This window comes from Lissotriton vulgaris, chromosome 1_2 (genome assembly GCF_964263255.1).
Source record: "Lissotriton vulgaris chromosome 1_2, aLisVul1.2, whole genome shotgun sequence".
Lineage (NCBI taxonomy): Eukaryota > Metazoa > Chordata > Amphibia > Caudata > Salamandridae > Lissotriton > Lissotriton vulgaris.
The window spans coordinates 193559915-193582400 of NC_141686.1; the positions used below are offsets into that span (position 1 = coordinate 193559915).

At 43.9% G+C, this 22486-nt stretch overlaps 1 protein-coding gene across 1 annotated transcript in view; it reads right to left on the bottom strand.

Moving 5' to 3' along the window:
* Window positions 1-22486, bottom strand: part of LOC147734894 (lectin-like) — a 203812-nt gene that overhangs the window by 49659 nt on the left and 131667 nt on the right. The window contains exon 4 of the mRNA XM_086953671.1: window positions 6190-6265. Coding sequence (XP_086809797.1) covers window positions 6190-6265 — 76 coding nt within the window. The remainder of the gene's footprint in view (window positions 1-6189; window positions 6266-22486) is intronic.

Here is a 22486-nt window from a genome sequence, read left to right on the forward strand (position 1 = left end):
TGTAAGTTTGTAGTCTGCTTGCATTCATGAAATGTGAAGTGGCTTGTTGGGGGTGGGGTCGATAGAGTTCAACTTTGGGATTCATTTTTGACATGTCTTGCATGTAGCATATGAGCGGCATCACTGTGTGTTACATTGCCTCACAGCTGCTCCCCCCGAACCCATTCACTGATGTGCGCTGCGCGATTGCATCACTTGCACTCCTACAGCACAGTATTGTCATGCCTGTCTCCACATGTCCACAGGCCTGACAACGACACCATGATGTTGGCCGCTGAAGGGGGTGGCCACATGAATGTAGGCCTATGGTAAGGATAGGGCGGACACAGATGTAGAGTACATGCCTGGCTGAACTGGCGCTGCTAATGTGGCTAGGCATGTGGCTCATGCTGCGGCAAAACAGATACACATAACACTTCCCAATCCACAGCACGCAACTCAATCATAAAGGGTCCATGAGTTAGTGGCACCTGTGGTGCTCAGCGGGTGCACATCCTGAGATGATGAGTCATCCGGGCGGGTCACACTGAGAGAAATGTCTTTTGCCTTCTGAATTCTGCCTCAATAGGGCCACGTGGCGTTCACTTGTGGTGCACAGAGTTAGTTGCGCCTGTTGTGCTCAGGGGGTGCCCAGCCTGAGGTGATGCGTGGTCCGGGTGGGCAGCACTGGTAGCAGTGTCTGTTGCCTACTGGACTGTGTCATTTGCAATCACGACTCAATCTGAATTGTGAGCCTTGCTGACCACAGTGCAGGCCGGAGGCAGAGGTCAGCGGGGGCCCACAGCCATGTGGTGCTAATTTGTGGTGCAAAGAGTTAGTGGCACCTGAGGAGCTCAGTGGGTGCGCGGCCTGTGATGATGCGTGGTCCGGGTGGCCGCACTGGTAGCAATGTCTCTTGCCTACTGAATTCTGCCTCAATAAGGCCACATGGCGTTGACTTGTGGTGCACAGAGTTGGTGACACCTGAGGTGCTCAGGGGGTGCGTGGCCAGCGGTGATGCGTCATCCGTGCGGGCCACACAGGAAGCAATATTGTGGCCTACTGGACTGCGCCATTAATTAATCAAGACTGGATTCAAATTGTGAGCTTTGCTGACCGCAGTGTAGGTCGAAGGCAGTAGTCAGCACAGACATAACTCTGCGGTGCTGTGCCGCTGGGTGCCTGTGTCTCAGATGTCAGCGATAGGCTGAGGAGGCCGGTGGTCATTGCTGCGGCCTTGTGGGAGAGGGGCACCACCCTGGAAGATGCATTGGCCATCCCGAAAGTAAACCACGCCCAGAGCCACGCCTATTTATTCGCACTCCTAGGTTGGACTGGCTTATGCTGAACCAGCCCACTACGCTTACGCTTACAGGGGGGGACGACACAGCTACATGACCTGGGTCTTCCCCACTGCCTGAGGTAACATGGTTGTGTCCACTGTCCACAACACTGCAAACACCAGCAGTATGTGTCCACATGGACAGGTCTGTGCTCTGCATACTGATTCCTGTCCAGCACATCACAGCCACACTTGGCATTGTGTGCATTCTTATTCATGGGTGACTTGCCTCCTTCACACATACTTGTGTCCCACCTCTCCCCAGATTGTGGTATTGTGTGGCTGAGGGGTCATGCTGTTTTCTGAACATCCGCTCTCATGTTCTGCGCTGCTCCGTGTGTGGGCTCATGGGGATGGTGGCGATGGGTGTTGTGGATCTCCGACCTATATGATCAGTGTCTACATGACATGTGTTGGGCCTCAGATGTGGCTCTGGGCTGGGCTTCCTTTCATATTTCAGGTAGTCATCCTGCTTTACAGCAGTAAAAGGCAGGAGTTAAATCCCTGCTGCTATCGCGCCTTATTGCCTATTTTTGGATCGCATCGCAGATCTGACTGGCCGTTGATAATATCGCAAAGTGGTGTTTTTGTGTGTTTTTGCCCGAGAACACCTACTCTGCATATCATTAGCGTTAGTAGTTGCTCACAACCATGGTGATGTTTTTTGCGGACGCTACCTCTGGAAAAATGGTGATTTCGGCAGTTTGCACCAGCTTGTGAATGGGGCGATAATTCTTTCGCCGCTTTTGCTGTGCTAAAGTGCTGATAACTTGGCGATAAGTCCTTGAGAATATGCCCCTGAGTGTTCAAAACATATATTAAAGTCAACTCCAACTAGAATAGCAAGATTTCTGTTAGACACTGTAACGCATTCTGTCAGTTGAGCTATCATCATAGATTCCACCACTGTTTATTAGAAACATTGTACAGTAAAGGTTTTTTTATAATTCCACAGTGCAGATTCTAGTCCCAGAATATCATGGAAATTAATATTAAGCTGTTTCACCTGACACTTGAGTGTAAAAGGTTTTGAAACCATGTATCTCAGATGGCACTAGACTCCAAGTGTCCAGGAACATGATATGTCTCCTTTATCAATGAAATACCCCCAATTCCACTTGGGACAATTTACCCCCTAGGCCCACAATGTTCCAGGATGTAATAGTTAGATTATGGGACCCAGAATGGTTGACTGCCTGAGCTCCAGCTGGCAGAAGCAGGTCCTGGGTGGTGGGCACAAGTACTACACCTACACCTAAGGAGTTCTAGGGGCAGATTCGTGGAGAATAGATGGATCGTTTGTAACTAAACCTCAATTGTCTAAATTGCCATACAGACATGGGCTCTACTGAGATTTCTCTGGACCATTAAAAGCAAGTACCTTTTGCGAGCTACCAGTGGCAGCAACATAACAGGAAGTCAATCCACCTCAGAGAGAGCGGAGGTTGGTGTGAAGCTGTTGGAGATCACAGGGCCAGACTGGTCAGGGAGCACCAACAACTTGTTCCCAGGCAGCAGCTTGGGGCTCTTTCTGCGCAGTAGGGTACAATCCCCCGACACAGGCTATCTGCACTCATCCAGCTCTTTCTATTTGGAGACAACCCCAATCGCCCAGGCCAGAAAACCATTGATAGTAGAGACCTTGGCAGATACCGGGGAAGGTAACAGTTTGGTCATTGTGGCCTTTCTTTTCCCCAAAGATCAAGCAATAACTTGTTGAGAAGCAAAATGTCCCCAAATGTTTGTTTAGTGGAACCAGAACTGCAAATTACCTGCCATAACCAGAGCACAAGTCCTAAAAAAAGAAGTGGGGGGACTAACCTAGTTAATCAGTATGCAAGTGGCATCATTGCGTGTGACATTACAGCACGTGACATCACAGGAACTGGCATCACAAGAAGTGATATCAGATTTTAAGCCCTCACATATATGTTTAGCAGGTGTATCATGAGTACATTTGAGCACATTTCGGGTATACTTGCAAACTCTCCTGATTTAGGCAGAAGATTCACACTTTTGTACACTGCACATAAAACAATGTTACCTTTTGTCAGCGTTAAGCTTTCTATAGCCAGAGTGCTTTTAAAGAAATAGTGATATTTAAATTATTACAATGCCTCCTCAAGGGTAGTAAGCGTATATAGATGCTATTTATTTTTTGCAAATACTGGGAAAGATCAACACATCTGCCCTTTTTACAGTTAATGGATATCTCCTAAACAGAGCATGAACAAAGTGAAAAGCTGCCTTTCTTAAGTATGTGTGAAGTGCTAACAAGGTGCAAGCCTCTGTTTCCCCTCTGCTGCATGTGCATCAGGTGTGAGGCTCTTGACTTCTGCCAGCCAGGAAACTCCAACAAAAGGAGGCGTGATGACCCCTCAGATTTGACCTTTGTATGGTCCCAGCAGTAGTCAGAAATAAGAGAGCTCCGTCCCCACCTACACGTTGTTGTGATCGAAAGCAGACAACAAGGTGCAGGCACTGCTGAATGTGTCCCGGTGTTCGGAAATTACACCGGGACGAATTTAGCATCTTTTTTAGTGGGGTCCAACTTCTTGGCAGGATGGACTGCATCCACCCTGTGAAAGAAGTGGGAGGACGCCGTCCACCCATGTGGACCCCCAACTTGTGCCCTCTCCATAACCCAGAGTCCAGAAACAAACCATGGGGGGTGGCCCAGCCCAGCCTCTTCCCTTTGATGATGGGGACAAGACGGGCTCGCCAATGGCTTGGGTTTTTCCCAGGTGAGGTCACTGTGGGTATTCATCAGCGTTTTTAAGCCCTACAGTCTCCTTCCTCTGCCAAACACAAGCGCCTTTGGCACACTGGAATCTGGGGCAGAGAGTCTCCTTAGTACTGCAAAGGCATCACACGTTGCGGGTAATCGTCGGCGCTTTTCAAGCTCTTCACACTCCTCTCCCTGCCAAACACAAGCCCCAACCGGTTCACTGTAATCTGGGGCAGAGAGTCCCATTAGTGCTGCAGAGGCGTCCCCTCATTCAAGGGTTTATAGCTGACTCTAGGGAGCTCTGCAATAGCTTAAGGTACTGCAGCAGGTACTGCAGCCCGCATTATGAATATTCTAAATGCAGCCTTTCAAAACAGAGAGGGCATCACATGTCAATGTCACATTTGGAGGATGATCTTTGTGCGCTTTCTGTTTATTTAAATCTCATGTCTTTCGTGGGTGCAGATTACGAAAACAGTCATTAGTGGGGTTAACAGAGTACTCTCCAGCGCCAGGAAGCCTGCAAGGTATCACCCGCGCTCTACAAATTCTCAAAATAAATAAATAATTAAGTGTGCAACATAAGAAAACATTTCCAATGCTAATAGTTCTCAACTGTATTCTTAGTTTCAAGCCAAACCTACTGACCTGTCAGGTTTTGTCAGAGCTTTTTTTAAATTAAGACATATTGCCATTGCCGGTGGGGTTTTTAAAGATCTTTTTAAGCAGTAATCCTCATTGCAACACTTTATGTCTACTGTGTATTTTTCCAAAATGTTCTATGCTTTTCATTTCTGAGGAAAAAAAAAAAAGTCAAAAAGAAGCAGTAAAACTGAGGCCTATATGAATCCAAAAACGTAAAGCTTGGTTGATGGACTACACTATCACAAATATGACGGATATGCTGTCCTTCGTATTACAAATGCTTTACATCTTAAGGCACTGTAATGAGGGGTACAGGACATCTGTTCCGCTTATAATTAATCCTGTGCGTAGTGTGCTTAGAGGGGCTACACGGAGTGCCATGGAGTCGGAAACAAACTCTGTGGCACTCCACATAGCCCCGCTACTCCACCCGCCTCCCACCCCTCCATTAAAAATAGTTAAACAGTGAAATACAATTACTTTAAAGTAAATTTAAATGACGGACCTTGCCTACGGCATTCCCGGTCTTCCCTCCTCCTCTCCATGGTTGTTTCTTGGAAAACAGGAAGCCAGGGGACGCCGCCGGCAAGGTAAGTGGTTTAAATTTACTTTCAAGTAATTTTATTTAATTGTTTATCAATTGGTAATAGGAGGGGTGGGAGGCGGGGGCTGGCCAACTCTGCTACGCCGCGGAATGTGCAGAGATTTGCCTTTTCAGCGTTCTCCGGGTAACGCGGATTAGGCAAATCTCCGCACACTCCACTGTCGGAGCGGAGTTCGCCGTCCACGGTTACTTATAATGGAGTATCCAAGCCACACAACTCTAAATCAGGCACAAGGGGCCCGATTCACAGAATGAACTTAAGACTCAATCATAAACTTACTACTTTTGGTATTCACAGAAGTTAGGATTTTGTCTTAAGTTTGTTTTAAGACAGACTTAAGACAGATTTAAGACAAAATCCTAACTTCTGTGAATACCAAAAGTAGTAAATTCATTCTGTGAATGCCAAAAGTAGTAAGTGCATTCTGTGAATCCCAAAATAGTAGTAAGTTTAGGATTGAGTCTTAAATTCATTCTGTGAATCGGGCCCTAGGATTTGAGGATGAAGTGTAAGAACATCTGTGGTGGGCTCACTCAAACTGACATTGGTTTAGAAATTCTCCACCATCAATTGATGGATCTGCACTATTTCCATCACCACAAACTGATGTAACAAGCTTATCAGTGGTGCTCACAATAAATACGGAAACCAAACGTTTATGGCAAAGGGTATACCCTAACGTGTTTAAACCTCATATGGTATCAAATACTAAACCCTAAGGGAAACCGTCATCACAAAGGTTATTTGTGTAATTTGCATTGGGCTATAAAAGCATTATAAATAAATTACTATTGCAATCGAAAATGTATCAACGGAATGAAAATCCTAGGCTAATCATTATAAGATTTTGCATTTCTTTCAGACATGTTTAGAAAATGGGGAAGCCTTACCGATTGCCCAGATAATATTTGCAGACAAAAGGATATACATTAGAATTCAAAGGGAAATCATTCCAGGTCACATGTCCTATTGGAAAGGAAAAATATATGTTATTGAAATTACAACCAAAAGCTTGACAAGTTCTGCAGGATACTTGCGTTCATTTATGAAATTATTTTGCGCAAGCTATATATTTTTGTTTATACAAACGTATTATTTTTTTAATGTCTCCACCTTTATCTGTTATTAGTATATTAATTTAAGTTTATTTTCTATCACTATGTCTCCAATGTTTAAAAAAAAACTTGATAATTTGAGATAGACAGACAGACAGAGAGACAGACAGATAGATAGATAGATAGATAGATAGATAGATAGATAGATAGATAGATAGATAGATAGATAGATAGATAGATAGATAGATAGATAGATAGAAAGATAGACACTGAAAAAAATCAAACAATAAAGGGACGTTAAGTGAAGTACATGGTGAGTGTGAGAGGTTTAGATACTATGGGGCATATTATCAAGCCTGTGCGCTAAAATTATCGCCGCTTTATCGGCCGAAAACGGCCGATAAAGCGGCGATAATGGGCTTGATAATATGCTCTGTGGAATTCCAACCGAAGCCCATGTTAGATGTCTTCACATTTAACATGTGCTTCGATTGGAATTCGATAGAGCATATTATCAAGCCCATTATCGCCGCTTTATCGGCCGTTTTCGGCCGATAAAGCGGCGATAATTTTAGCGCACAGGCTTGATAATATGCCCCCACATCACCAGTGACACTGATTCGTTCCCTGCCTGTGGGAGTGCAGGCAGGGGGCTGAAATCTACCCCTCTGCGTGCACTCTCCCGGGATGGAAACACAGGTTTACTCCCACCTGGTGGGAGCAGAATGAAAACTGCAAACAAATATTGCCCACCCCCACCGCACATGGTATGGGTGCAGGCAGGGGAGCTAGCAGGGCCACAGGGCCCTGGGTTCCCCCTGCAGACCCATGCCCTCTCATTTCTGTGGGCTGGGACAGGGCACACCAGGAAATGTAATATGTTTAGGCCCCAATGGCTGCGGTCCCCGGGGCTTGACACAGGCATAATATTGTGTGACCCCACAGGATGGGTGCCCATAGCCTCATGCCACCTTCCTTTTAATATTATGATGCAGCACTCAATGGATGGGGTTCCCGGGCCTCAAAACAGCTCATGGAAAGTGGCCAAACTAGATAGGTAAATAGATGCCACATTGATTTACACAAACATGATATAAATGTATTTGTCTTGGTGTTTTTACTGCATAAAATGCACTGGTATAACACTAATATTTACCAGGTAACAGCTACCTGTAAAATACATGTTTCATCATTATAACAACAGCACCCAACAAGCTCTGCAGAGCTTTAACATTGTCATGGCTAGTAGGCATATGCGGCATGGGTGTCCAAATTATGTAGTCGGGATAGCTACATTTTGTGGTAAAAAAAATTCAACTTAAATTGTAGCTTCAGTTTCAATTACCCTAAAAAACAGAAGACTAGAGACGTTTGGCATAACAAGAAAAGTTTGTTTATATAAACATTACCGCCGGGAGAGCAGTTAAAGGACTGTCTCAATTTTCATTTGGTCTATGTCCTTCTTTTATTCAAAATGTGAACAGTTGGAATAGTTTTCAGCATTCCATATATGGTGAGGAATGTTGGTTGCTGACTTTTGAGTCATAAAATAATTATCTAATGGTTACCACAGGTGGGTCTCTACCTTTCTTGGACACAATGTGGCCAGGGGTGAACGTGTCCAGATGTTGGCATGGGGAGCATGTGATCACTGTGTGTGCTAGGTCCTCACTGGCTATGTGTTCCTCATTTATATGGCATCTGACTTTTATGATGTTTTTTGGAACGTGCATACCCCTCCAGCCATGTGTGCTTTAATGGGGCAATCTCCCTTGACACTTTATGATGTCGCTGCACCTATCTGTGGGATTGATCAAGAGTTTCCTCCCTGAGCGTTAGCCTGCCAGCTATGCACCCTGTCACCTGTGACCTATTCCTGGGCCTTGGTCTGAGGGCCTCCTTCACTACATATTTGAGAGTCAAGGTTGCTGTAGGGTTCACAACGGGCAAATCTGTTAATAAGTATGAGATTTCATTTTCATTGATAGATGCATCGATTTCCATATCAACAGAACTTCACATTTTCAGTCAGTATTATTTTTATTTATTTTGAGGTAGAGACAATTTCCCTGATGCAGTCTGCAAATTATGTGGTAAAGGATGTGGTTAACGTAGTTAAGCCATAAATGCTCCAGTAATCAATTTTCCTATATTCACTCACCCTTAACATTGTCCACGGCTATTACATATTTATTCAAGAAAGGTTCACAAAACTGAAACATTCTATATCCGATCAGTGCCCATTGTTAACTGAGGGGTCTGTTCATGGAGAATCTAACATGACCTACACCGTGAAAATATGTTTTGGATATTTAGAAACTGTGAGAGCACATTATTTGCAGTATGTAGTGAGCCACTTTTTTTCATATATATTTCACACCAGGCTTGTGGGCTTTCAAGGCATGAGATATTAATATTTACTTTCTAACGTGATAAACACACTTCTTTGTGATATGCGTCTTACCACAGTGTTTTTAAATTAGAGCCAACCAGAGCACAGTAGGGTGATTTCAAAAGCCTTAAGGCAAATCACATCTATAAAAAGTAAATCACAAATGTTCAGCCTAAGGGCCAAGAACTGCATTTCCTCTTCTGGGATTAGAGGCAGGGATTCCACGGGGACCCAGGAAATGAATAGGAGCAGATCCTTTCAACTCCATTTGGCATCTCCAAGTCAAAAAAGGTAGTATGAAGGTTGCTCTTTGTTCTGGCATCATTTTTGTTTCCCTCTCACATGGCCAATCCCTGTTAGGTGGCTGATACACCGAGTGCCTTCCTGGGCCTTAAGACCAACCTTTTATGTAACCTCTGGATTTTGAATCATTTAATATCATTTTAAACAGCTTAGATATAGATTAAAGATTTTATCTGAATCTCCCTGATGAGACCTCTTCATGAAGAATCTAATATAAGCTGCATATAAGCAACACAATAAAGAGGGCACACCATTTGCAATATTTAGTGAGCCAGTTTTTCACAAAAATTAAACACCAGCCCCTTTTGTATACAGCAATGCCCCACCACATGACATGTTAATATAGATTAGTGTTCCCTAAATGGCAAAACAAACATTTCTTTCCATGTGTCAATGATGTGACTTTAAACCACAGCCCAGTCATAGCACTGTGTTGCTCCTGGAAGCCATATATGTTTTCTAAAATATCAATGTGATGTTAATACACCATGCAGCCCACAAATCACTGTTTTTATTTATGAATGAATGAATTAATAAGTGAGTAGTTTATTGTGTTAATTAATAAAAATTGTTACAAAAATTCAAATAAAATCTCACATACTTCGTTACAATTAATGCATACCTAGCGAGTTTTGATATATTATATCTACTAAAACAAACAAAGATGATTTTTACGAACGGGGCTTAAAAACAGATAAAATCGATAAAGTACTGGTATGAAGCCAATAAATCAATTCAATACTGAACGGTCCTTTACCTTGTGGGCAAACTTTTCAAGTCTCGCAGTGGAGGGTTGGAGTCACTGAGTTATAAAGTGCATTAGTAATTATCTTCGGAATGTAAAAAATGTTAATGTTTTGTAAAATACATGAGATAGACAGTGGCTTAAATAAACTGAGTACTAAATATACATAAGCAATTTAATTTCAATAGAGTAAAAGGATGCACAATCATAAATGAAGCTTGAGTTCTTTGCGCCAAGTAATTTTATTTCAAAGGTGCGATGTGCTGGTTTTACCTAAGAGTTATTTAGCCTTAAATGCAAACTTTGCAAACATTCCAAATTCCTTTGGAGTCTCCAGATTAAAAAGCAGTTTCATAACTTCACTACAGGTTTGCACCCTGAGAGAGCGCAATTTGAACGAAAGGTATACAGTAGCCATATTTAGACGTGTATGTTATGAACGTAGGAACGAAATGTATATCGTAATGTAAAGTTGGCGACTATAGCATAAAGGCCAATGAATGTGATAATATGATATAGGAAATGTAAATGTATTCATACGTATGGAATGCATTAGGTTTAGAAGACCCGTATACATGAAGGGTAAATGTATAGAAATGTAGGAATGCATAGGAAATGTATAACGTGCACAGTAGAATTCGTGTACGTATGTGACTTTAAAAATGTAACTTTACATTGGGAAAGGCGGCGAGGAATATAACGTGGAAAGACGTAAACGTGGAGAAACGTGAATAAATGTATAAGAGAACTTATGTAAAGATGTAACCAAGGAAAATGCATAAGTTATATTCTATGTAGTCGTACTCTATGTACTTCATGTATTAGATGTAGAATGTTTAAGTATAACTAAGGCTTTGCTGAAATACGAATATAAATGTATGCCAAAGGTTATACTGTGTAGAGGGCTTTTGAAGAAATGCTGGAAGAGTTTAGGTCATTTGTGTTTATAACCTAACTGGTCAAGAGTTCGAAGGAGCATAGTCACATGAATGTAATTTAGTGGTCTTGTGAAGGTCGTAAATAGCTTGATGTGGACATGAGAGCCGAGAAGTCTAGCACTTGTTAGATTTAAGGTGACGATGCCGGACGGAGCTTATTGCTCGAACGTGAGGAGAGACACTTTTAAGTGGACTATGTTTTGACAAGACCATTCACAGGACCTAGCAGGGTCAAGTTAAGAGACATAAAGTTAAGGCCTTGTCTAAGTTTCTATGTTACATGATCTGAAAGAATCGATAAATGTCGACGATGAGATGATGAAGATGACATCCAAAGGAGAAGGGTCAACTTAACGGACGACGTAAGGAGTGGACCAATGGAAGAAGCAGGAAGTTGACATCATCGGGGAAAGTCCGTGGTGGGCGTCAAGGGGCGTTCCACCCACACGGTGATTGTGTATTTTAGGGACAGCACCCCGGGGAGGAGGTAGCAATTGGGAGATTAGGAACAGCGAGACGAATTGCTCAGAGCAAGGGCGAAAGGTAGATGCCTTGAGCAGATGTGCTGAGACATCATAGCGCAAGGGAGCAGTAGGCCGAGGACCCTTAGAGAGCAGATGGGTAGGCAGATAGGGTACTGCTTCTGAACTTAAAGATTTCCTTTAGAGGCTGGAGAGAGTTTGAACTTCTTTGGAAGTCAAACTGCTGACACCTTTTTAGGGAAGAGAACTTGCAAAGTAGGGTTGTCACATAGCATAGAGTAGGGACAGATTAACTTGATGATATTTTTTTCTTACTGCAGATGACGCAGAAGAAACCACTTCACACCGAAGCTTAAAGCAACTGAGATTTTAATTGACGTTGTATTTTGTATTCTTTTGAGATTTTATCCTGAGTGGATTGTATCGTATTCAAATTAATCTTTATATAAACTCTTGAAACTTTATCAGTTGTAAGTGGTTCTTCAGAGTGGCGTCAGTTAATGGGGTTTGTCTAACCAATGCGGGGGTGGTCCTTTCCTCAATGACAGATATAAGCGGTCCAAAACAGATGAATGAGATTCTTTATTAAATTTATCATAATCATAAATTGATATCAAAATCTCGTTCCCCGCAGTTGGTAGCAGAATTGGATGGTTATCTTCTTGAGGAAGACGACCTAGGCCAGGTTAGTTTACCCCAAGGTCCCTAGTCATCGTCGACCAGAAGAAGAATCGCAGCCGAAGACGGTGCTGATGGTGCGTCGAGAGAAAAGCAGCAGAGTCGGTCGAGAGTGAGTATAAGGGTCATGCGTTGTAAGATTGCGGTGTTTTATGTTGTTCCTGTGTTGTAATGTCAAGCGGAGTTGAATGCCTGTAGTGTGATTGGGGGAAGGTTGTGAGCGCGCGCAACCGGATGAAATCTTATGTCCAGAGGACTTAAGTGGTTCAGGTGTATCGAACACCTAGAGTAATTTGTCTACCATTGAAAGGGGGTCATGAGGTACCATTGATTTCCCGACAGACCGATGATAGGGGGAGCGTATGTGTGAGTGAATGAGTAGCGGACGCTGGTCGTACGTTTACTGTGTGTAAGTAACCTATCAGTTGAGGCAAGTGTCCGACCGTAAGAGGAAAGACGCTGTGCCAGTTGAGGTAGCAATTACAGTAGACTGTGGCCGTACAGTCAGAGAAAAGTGATCGCTTGGACGGAAGTAATCATTTTTCAATGTATGAATGAAAACGCATGTGAAATCGTGAGACGAGTTGAGAAACGAGAGAAGCTGCTGAAGAAGAGACAAGTGACGTCAGTGTAGAACCGTGCTGGGATAGGCTGATTAGAGAGAGTCGTACAGGGATTGGTGGTTGTTATTGAGACGCAATTAGGTAAGACATATCATACGTTAACAAAATGAAGTGCTTTAAGGGTTTAGGAAAAATCTTTAAAAAGAAAAGGAGAAATTTATATGCCGGAGAAGAAGCTCCACCAGAAGGCACACCAGCATATCATATGGCAGTAAATGTAGGCTTACATTCCATACTGTGGATTTCCGAGTGGCATAGGTTAACTGAAGGGCAAAAAGAATTAGCGTTTCCAAGATTTGGAACGTTTAAATTAGAAGTGTTGAACCAACTAAAGGCGACAATGCTTTCAATGAGACCTCTACCAAGGCCAACACAATTTGAAGCTCTTGGGGTGTGGTTTAGAACTGCACACGAAAAGGGCGTGAAAAGGCGACAAGAAAGAGTGAGAAGATCAGTAAAGGCAGTGCAGGATGCTAAATGGGACGAAGAAGCTAAGAAATGGAGGGTGCAGAAGGTAGAAGCGGACAAACTGTTCACCATGATAGAGGCTACGGGAGAAAGGAAACCTCTAGAACAGGAAGATGAGGAAAGTGAGACGGAGGAGGATCTGATAGATAGGTTGTTAACGGATAAACCACCTCCATATAGCGGTGAACTTGCGAGTCCCATATTACCGCAAGTGGACGGAACTAGGTGGGGAGAGTATAAGTCGATCCCGGTATCAGAGTGGGACGCTACTAAGACCGTGGAAATACCCCAAGTTAGTCCCGAACAGAGAGTAGTGGGAAGATTTGTGGTCCAGAACGTGCCAGAGACGCAATGCGCTAGGTCGTATCAATTGCCGGACGCCTTGCAGGTTCCGGTTACCATAGGCCCTATTGTGTCGATTTATAACCCGGAAGGGGTCCAGCAGGAGGAACAAGCACGGTGGGATAATGAAAGAGCAGAAGAGGAGAATAGGAATGCTACAATGAATTCCCACAGGCAGATACGAGCACCAATAAGTCGGAGTACCCCATTAGATTCTGCAACAGGTCCCAGAGTAGAACAGGGAGATCGAAGAGGGCCAATGGATTTGAGGGGTCCTAAACCAAAAACTCATAAGGAATTAAGAGAATACTTGAGAGAATGGGATGCTGCCGAAGAAGCTCGGAATAAAGGTTTAGAAACGGGATCCGAATGGAGAGAGCAGGATAATAGGATTCTCTCTCATTGTGGAGCTGGCGAAAGCAGCCCCGAGTGGGAGGGAGGAAGCCAGGAGGGCAGAAGAGATACTTGTCCTACCAATAACAGCAATAGGCTAATGTGTGAAGACAGAAGTGCAGGGTGTGGCGGAGTGCCTCGTGTCACCTTTAGTGAAGGGGAACATAGGACACAGGAGTACCGGAATACCTTCAGGTGCACACACCATGCCCCAGGTGAGAATGCGAGACACTGGAGTCACGGAAATATGGAGAGTCGCGAAGCGTCTCGTCATGCGTCCGGGGATAGTGGTCGGAGTCACGAAAACATAGGGAGTCGCGAAACGTCTCGCCATTCTTCCGGTGATCGCGAAAGAGATCACGGAAACATGGAGGCTCGTGACGGACCCTATCGTTTATTAAGCGACACCAGACAGCAGGCAAGTTATAATGGGTTAGAACAGAACGGTGGGTCCTATCTCACATCTGGAGAAACCGAGCCTAAAAATCGGAACATAGGGTTGGGGGACGGAGCATTATTCCACCATACCCCACGTGGAGATGGAAAGGCTTGGGATCTCGAAGGGTGGGAACGAAGAGATGGAAGGATGACTCCTCACAACTCACCTGTGCTCAGGCGTAGGGCGCATAGTGGAGGTGAGAGGGACATGAGAGAAGAACATAGAACTGAAATGTTGAAAGCTGAGATAAAAGCGAAACGGCTTGATGTGATGAGTTTGAAGGCGGATCTGGATGAATTGATTGATGGTACAGTGCAACTAGAGAGATTAAACTCATATACACCAGATGAGATATTGTTTCTATCCAAAGATATCACTCGAAGAGCGAGGTCAGTTCATGAGAACTTATCTAATTTAGCAAACAGGTACATGGTAGACCTGTCACGAACTAAGGCTTTACAGAGTAACCACAGGCTGACTTGCACAGATCAGGATTTGGATGATCGCAGAACGATCGCGCTGAAAGTACACATAAGGGAATTGATCGTAAGCATCAGAATATGGAGAGATCTAGATAAATGGGAGGAAAGATGGTCCAGAAAGGGCTCTGTTAGACGGAGTGTACTTGAGGGCTCCCAGGATACAGACTTGATGCGAATGGAAGCCTTCCCTTTGCGAGAAATCGCAAATGGAAGTTACGTTCATGTGCCTTGGACTAGGGGGGATTTGGCGGCATTCACCAATTCCTTCCCAAAGCTTAGAGATAATCCTGTCGAATGGTATAAGCAGGTAGAAAGATTTGTGAAGATCTCAAAGGTACTGTGGGTCGATTTGAATACACTATTCGACATCGTAGTACCCGGAGATTTGTGGACCGCGTGCAAGCTCAGTGTTGACTGGCCCACTTGTGAGCCAACGAGAGAAGCCAGGACGAATGGTCCATCTCATAGAGTCATGGAAAAGTATGAGAGGGTAATAGCGTGGTTAAAAGAGAAAGTGCCGGTTCAAGACATAGACTGGGTGAAGATAGATCGGACTACTCAGGAGCCGAAGGAGACAGTGCATGAGTTTTACGAGCGATTGCTGAAAGCATTCAAGCAGTACAGCGGGTTAGATGTGATGGATCCCAAGGACATAGGACAATTTGTTTCAAAGTTTGTTTTAGGATTAAGACCAGAAATATGCCTAATGATCCAACAGCATCTGATCTGTTGGCAGAACAAACCTTTAGACGAGATTTTGAGGTATGCAAGGTACTGTAGTGACGAGATAGACTCGAAGGCGAAGAAGCTTAAAGAGAAGTTAATGCTAGTGCAAATGCAAGCTGCTGGAAAGGATAAACCGCGGCAGCAGGGAACAGGAACGCAGGCAAAGAAACAGAATAATCAGAGCAGAGACGAGGAGGAAAGACCGAGACCGAGAATGGATATCGCGACACTGAAAAAGACGACGAGATGCCATCAGTGTAATGAGGTGGGACACTGGCGACGCGAATGTCCTTACAATGTTGAGTCAGGGGAATTAGAGCAGGAGGAGGAAGAGGTACAGAACAACGTGGTTAAGGGAGCCACAGTCCCGAAGGGCAAGTTTGTCAAGAGGGGGACTCAGACTCCTCGAGCTCCGTTTCCTCAACCACCTCGCATCACGAACGGAGGAAAAACCTACAGACAGATGCCATTGTTTGTAGGAGGAGAGGAATGTTACTACGTTGATCCTCTTACAGGGCAGCGGGCGAGTAGGGAGGAAGATTGTACTCTAGGAGCCGCCTTGGAAGTAGATCAGAGAGGACCATACGTAGAAGCGGAGATAGCGGGATGTCCTACAACCTTTTTGGTGGATACAGGGGCCACTCGATCCACGTTGAGATCTGCAGTAGTCCCGGGTCTACCAATATCAGGAGAAATGGTTCAGGTGGTAGGAGTTGCAAACAAAAGAATGACAAATCCCTTGACCGAACCAGTGTCGGTGAGAATAGGGAATTACAGTGACGAACACCAGTTCGTGATCTGCGATTCTAGTCCTGTGTGCTTATTAGGGAGAGATTTGCTGTGCAAACTGAATTGCACGATTCATTGCACACCTGAGGGAGTAGAAGTGCAGACCAATGATGAGGACGCTGATTTTAAAGTTGTAAACTCAAGGGAATGTGTGGAACTTTATCCTACCTTAACAGTGGAGGAGCTTCCACAAGACTTGAGAGAGAAAGTCTCAGCTGAGGTATGGGATTTTACTGGGGAAGAAATAGGATTGATTAAGGGAGTGGAACCGGTAAAAATCTTGGTTAGACCCCATGCTGAGTATCCAAGAACACCACAGTATAAGCTAACGCCAGAGACGATTGCAGGGATTAAGCCTGTGATCGAATCCATGATTAAGCAGGGAATACTGAAGGAGATCGTGGGCAGTCCGTGTAACTCCCCGATCATGGGTTTGCAGAAACCTAGTGGAAAATACAGAATAGTGCAGGATCTTCGGAAGATCAATAACATTGTTGTTTCATGTTGTCCAGTGGTACCGAATCCATCAGTGATATTGTTTCAGATACCGTTCCAAGCTGAATGGTTCACGGTGATAGATTTGTGCCAGGCTTTCTTTTCGATACCGTTAGATGAGGAGAGCCAATATCTTTTCGCTTTCAAACTGGAAGATCGCGTCCTAACATGGTGTCGTATCCCTCAGGGGTATACAGAGAGCCCATCGATCTTTAACCAGTTATTGAAACGAAATCTCGAGAGTCTAGTACTGCCCAAGAATTCAGTTCTAGTCCAGTACATAGACGACCTCCTTGTTGCGTCAGAAACTGAGGAAGCTTGCAGAGAAGACACCATCACCTTGTTAAATCACTTGGCTGAAAACGGACACAAGGTGTCTCCAAGTAAATTGCAATATTGTAAGACTGAGGTGCAGTACTTGGGCCATAGGATCGAAAAGGGAAAGCGGAAGGTGTCTCCAGATAGAATAGAGGCGATTATGAAAATGAACGCGCCTACGACACAAAGAGAAGTCAGGATGTTCCTAGGCATGGTCGGTTATTGTCGACAGTGGATAGCAAACTTTTCGCTGAAGGCAAAACCGTTATTACAGCTGACGCACAAAGGAGTAAGTGATCCGGTACCATGGGACAAAGATTGTTTGTTGGCGTTTTTGCAGCTGAGGGAGGACTTATGTCGTGCCCCGGCTTTAGGGATGCCAGATTATAAGAAGCCTTTTTTGCTTTACTGCTGCGAGAGAGAGGGATGCGCTTTAGCGGTATTAGCACAGGTCCATGGAGATGCGCGCAGGCCAGTGGCGTACTTTTCGGCTACATTAGATCCAGTAGCCGCAGCGTTGCCCGGATGTCTCAAATCCGTAGCTGCAACGGGTGTCAGCATTGAAAGGTCTGAAAGTGTAGTTATGGGTCATCCGTTAGAGGTGTATGTACCACATTCTGTAGAACTGTTAATGACAAGGACTAAGACTCAGCATCTGACGAATAGCAGGCTCACACGCTACGAGCAGGTCATACTGGCTGCCGAGAATGTGACCCTAAAGAGATGCTCTGTCTTGAATCCTGCAACCTTGATGCCACTTCCGAATGAAGTGGAGGATGAAAACTGTACAGAACATGACTGCCTCGATGTGACTGAACTATGTACCAAACCGAGACCTGATATCGTAGATGAGCCATTGACAGACCCAGACGAAATTTTCTTCGTTGATGGTTCATGCGTAAGAAACGATGTCGGTCAGCTGAGAGCAGCTTATGCAGTATGCACGATTACCAGAGCTATAGAAGCCGCTTGCCTGGAAGGAGTACACTCCGCACAGGTAGCTGAAATTGTGGCTTTGACTCGGGCTTGCTTAGCAGGCGAAAGACTTCGAGTCACCATATACACCGATAGTCAGTATGGATTTGGCGTAGTTCATGATTACGGGCAGTTGTGGTCTCAAAGAGGTTACATGACCTCCTCGGGTTCTCCTATTAGGAATGGAGAATTCGTGAAACTACTGTTAGAGGCTTTGCAAAAACCTTTGGCCATAGCTGTGGTCAAATGTGCAGCTCATACAAAGAATACGGATTTTGTATCACTAGGAAATAAGTATGCCGATGAGGTAGCGCGTTACTGCGCAGAGCAGGGATATTCTCACACTGATGCAAAAGTGGGGGGAATCCAGGAAATGACTGAATTGACCATGTTGTTAGACACTGTGGATACGTGGGATGAATTGAGAGCAGTACAGGAAAACGCACCAGATGAGGAGAAAAAGGGCTGGGAAACAGCTGGGTGCGAGAAGAGCGAAATGAATTTTTGGGTGTCTGCCGACGGAAGGGCAGTATTACCAAATGAACTCATTAGTCCCATGGCAAGGAAATTGCATGGATCAGCACACATAGGAAGAGATGCTATGGTGAGAGTATTCAGACAAACGTGGTTTAACCCTAAATTTAGAGTAGCGGCAGAAGCAGTGTGTCAGCGATGTACAATCTGTCAGCAACTAAATGTGGGGAAGAGAACACCAGTTACCTTGAGTCACATAGGAAGGTCTGGGGGGCCTTTCAATAGGATGCAGATTGACTTCATAGAAATGCCTCCATGCAACAGACTCAGATACGTGCTAGTGATTGTTTGTATATTTTCAAGATGGGTTGAGGCTTACCCTACACGTAGGTGCGATACACTTACAGTAGCAAAGTTATTACTTAGAGAGTTGATACCGAGGTTTGGGGTGCCATCCTCTTTGGAATCGGACAGAGGAACTCATTTCAATAGCGAAGTAGTGAAGATGCTGTGTTCAGCTTTAAATATCGATCAAAAGTTACACTGCAGCTATCGACCGGAAGCTTCAGGGATCGTAGAGCAAATTAACAGTACTATCAAGTCCAGACTGGCTAAAGTTTGTTCATCGACATCTCTGAGTTGGCCAGACGCACTTCCAGTAGTTCTCATGAGTATACGTAGCACACCTGATAGAAGAACAGGCCTCTCTCCACATGAAGTGCTAATGGGGAGAGCTATGAGGTTGCCATCGGTTCCGACTGCAGCGCTAGTGAACATCACAGACGATTTGATCTTGGACTACTGTAAGGGACTTTCTGATGCCGTAAATTCTGTGTCCCTCCAGGTCCAGGCTGCAGAGGTTCCATCAGTACAGGATTTGTGCCATGATCTGAGTCCAGGAGACTGGGTCCTGGTGAAGAAACATGTCAGGAAGAACTGCTTAGATGTGCGTTGGCGAGGACCGTTTCAAGTCATACTTGTAACGAATACCGCAGTGAAGTGTGGAGGGCTGCCAAACTGGATACATGCCTCACACACCCGAAGAGTGCCAACACCTCCAGAAGACACAGCTCCTCTTTCGGATGAGAATCCGGCGGGAAGCGGAGAAGCCATAGAGGGGGAAAGCCAAGCTGTGGAGGTGATCGAAGAAGCTGAAACTGTGTTGGAACAGGGCGACGAAGGTCAGGACACGAGTGGGACCGAAGTTGCCTCAGGAGAAGAAAGTAATTGGGAATCCGACACAGATATCGAACAAGTTGAGAGTGAACAAGAGACAGTTCCCGGAACAAGGAACGGAAAGACAAGGAGTGAAGAAGCCAGTTGGCCGGAGAGAAGGAAAAGGCCAAGTTCGGAAAGGAAAAAGGAAAGAACTCTTGCCCCGATCGCTGAAGAATCGGATCAGGAGGACGAGACGACAGATTCAGGAACTGAGAGTCCACGAAGATCAAGAAGGGTACGTGTGCCCTGCAGAAGGTACGCCACCCCAGAGTGGACTTATCTAGCAGATGTATTGGGGACAGAAATCTGGGAGAGTGAAGAGTGTGAAGGTAACCACTCTCGATCCAGTCGTGACAGTGGAGATATGGATGTTGGCGCCTGGGCTTGAGACTGAGGGGTTACTGACTTTCACACTTCCCCGACCCCCACGTTTGAGTAAAATTCAAGATTTAGTGTTAAAAAGACTACAATTTCCAACAGTTGGTCAGCAAATGACCGAGGAAGAAGAAAAAGTTATTCGCTTTGAACTATTGATTATTGCTGTGAAAGCTGCAGGTCCGACAATAATTGTAGATGCATAAAAGACTTTTGTACTTATGTCATAAAGAAGAAGATAACCTAGCGCCGAGTGGAAAGAAGAATAAAATTAGGGATTACATTTAGAGGACGGAGAAGGGCTAGGGTTGTCTGCTGCTAAGAAGAGAAAAAGACATTGTGGTGAAAAGATACCTGTTGAAAAGCACTTTAAAAGACTGTGGAAGCAAACAAGCAACCAAAGACTGGAAAGAGAACTTTGCTAGAGAACGAGGTACGCTGTTTTGATAACATGGAGAACGGCAACCCAAACAGAAAAGCTAGATGTATAATAGGTACACTTATAGCAATAGTGATATTTCTCATAATCATAGTAGTAACGATATCTTACATGACAGGACATGAAAACGATAAAAGAATAGCAGATGTAAAAATTGTAACGACCTTGAAACCCGCTCTCGTGGGAAAGAAGGAGGAGAGCACTGTTATACGTGAAAAGGCGTTACTTGCAGAGGAAACTCGTAGATTACACATAGACGAGTCACAGGGAAACTTTAGGTCAAATGCATATGCCAAATTATTGTATGAATATATCGATGCCATGGAGGCCAAAGATTGCTACGTTTGTATGCAATTGCCGGCTTCTGTAGATGAAGGCATTAGGTATCACCATCTCCCATTGACTTATGGGATAACATGTAGTTTACTGCTTAGTATATTTTATGGAAGAGAAGGATTTGAGTACTACTTTTCAAATTATGATTCGGTACTGCCCGAAGTTCCGAATTATAAGCAAATGAATAAGTGGGACTACTACAAAAAGGAAGATAGACTGGCTAAATTCTTTCTTCCTTGGGACACATTAGATACATCATACGCACGTAGAAATAATCTGACTTGCAAAGTATCAGAAGTAGAGAAAAGGTTTATAGCACAAGTAGATGATCGATGCAGGCGGCAGAAAATTCTAAAAATGTCGGGACAGTGGAAAACAGACTGGACAGAAGAAGAGAAAGCACACAAAAAGAAAGGTAGCAACGGTCCAATAGCATTGGATAGAACGCAGAAAGGAAAGTTATGTTTAACTCGAAGCAAAACGTATTATGAGAGTGAATTTGTAGGTGAAGTTAGTTGTGAGCACTCTTTTAGACTGGAGTACTACACAAAGGATTTTATGAAAGGGATGCAAGCTATTCCGAATGTGTATTTTGTATGTGGGAGAAATGCCTATGTAAAACTTCCAGATAATTGGTATGGTTCGTGTTACTTGGCAATTGTCTTCCCCAAAATATATCATGCAAAGGATTTGGCGATAATAGAAGGAAAGGCTTCGAGGAGAACGAAAAGGGAAGTAGGAGATGCAGAAGTAGTAGGAGATGTATTTGGAGCGATGTTTCCATTGTTAGGTTTGATTCTTAATGATGTTAAGATTAGAAGGTTAGCGACAGTCGTGGATAGATTGTCTGCCAGCACTGCAAGATCATTAATGTTAATAGAGGGTGAAATGCAGTCGATTAGAGCAATGGTTTTACAAAACAGACTTGCTTTAGATGTAATATTAGCAAAGGAAGGCGGAGTTTGTAAAGCTTTGAAAGTTCAGGAATGTTGTACTTATATTCCTGATAATTCAAAACCACTTGAAAAAGTCATACAGAACATTACACAGATTCATCAAGAAATTGGAGATTTATCAAAAGTAAATGTTTGGGAAAAAGTAGGAAATGGAGTGGGAAAAGTTGGAAGTTGGTTTGCTAATCTAGGCAAAAGTATAGTTTGGTACATATTAAAGCCTGTATTAATAGTATTAATTTGTATAATTACACTATTGGGATTAGTAAAATTGTATAAATGGTATAGGTCGAACCAGTTACAAAGATCGATGAGAGAACAAGAAAGGAGACTAGCTGTTCTACAAGATCAACAGTATAAAAGTCTGAGAACACTTGAATCGATAAAAAGAGGAACTGATGTAACTAGTTCTATATAATGGACGTGTTCAAATTGCTTTTAGTGATGACTCCTAAAAGTCATCAAAGGGGGGGACTGAGAGAGCGCAATTTGAACGAAAGGTATACAGTAGCCATATTTAGACGTGTATGTTATGAACGTAGGAACGAAATGTATATCGTAATGTAAAGTTGGCGACTATAGCATAAAGGCCAATGAATGTGATAATATGATATAGGAAATGTAAATGTATTCATACGTATGGAATGCATTAGGTTTAGAAGACCCGTATACATGAAGGGTAAATGTATAGAAATGTAGGAATGCATAGGAAATGTATAACGTGCACAGTAGAATTCGTGTACGTATGT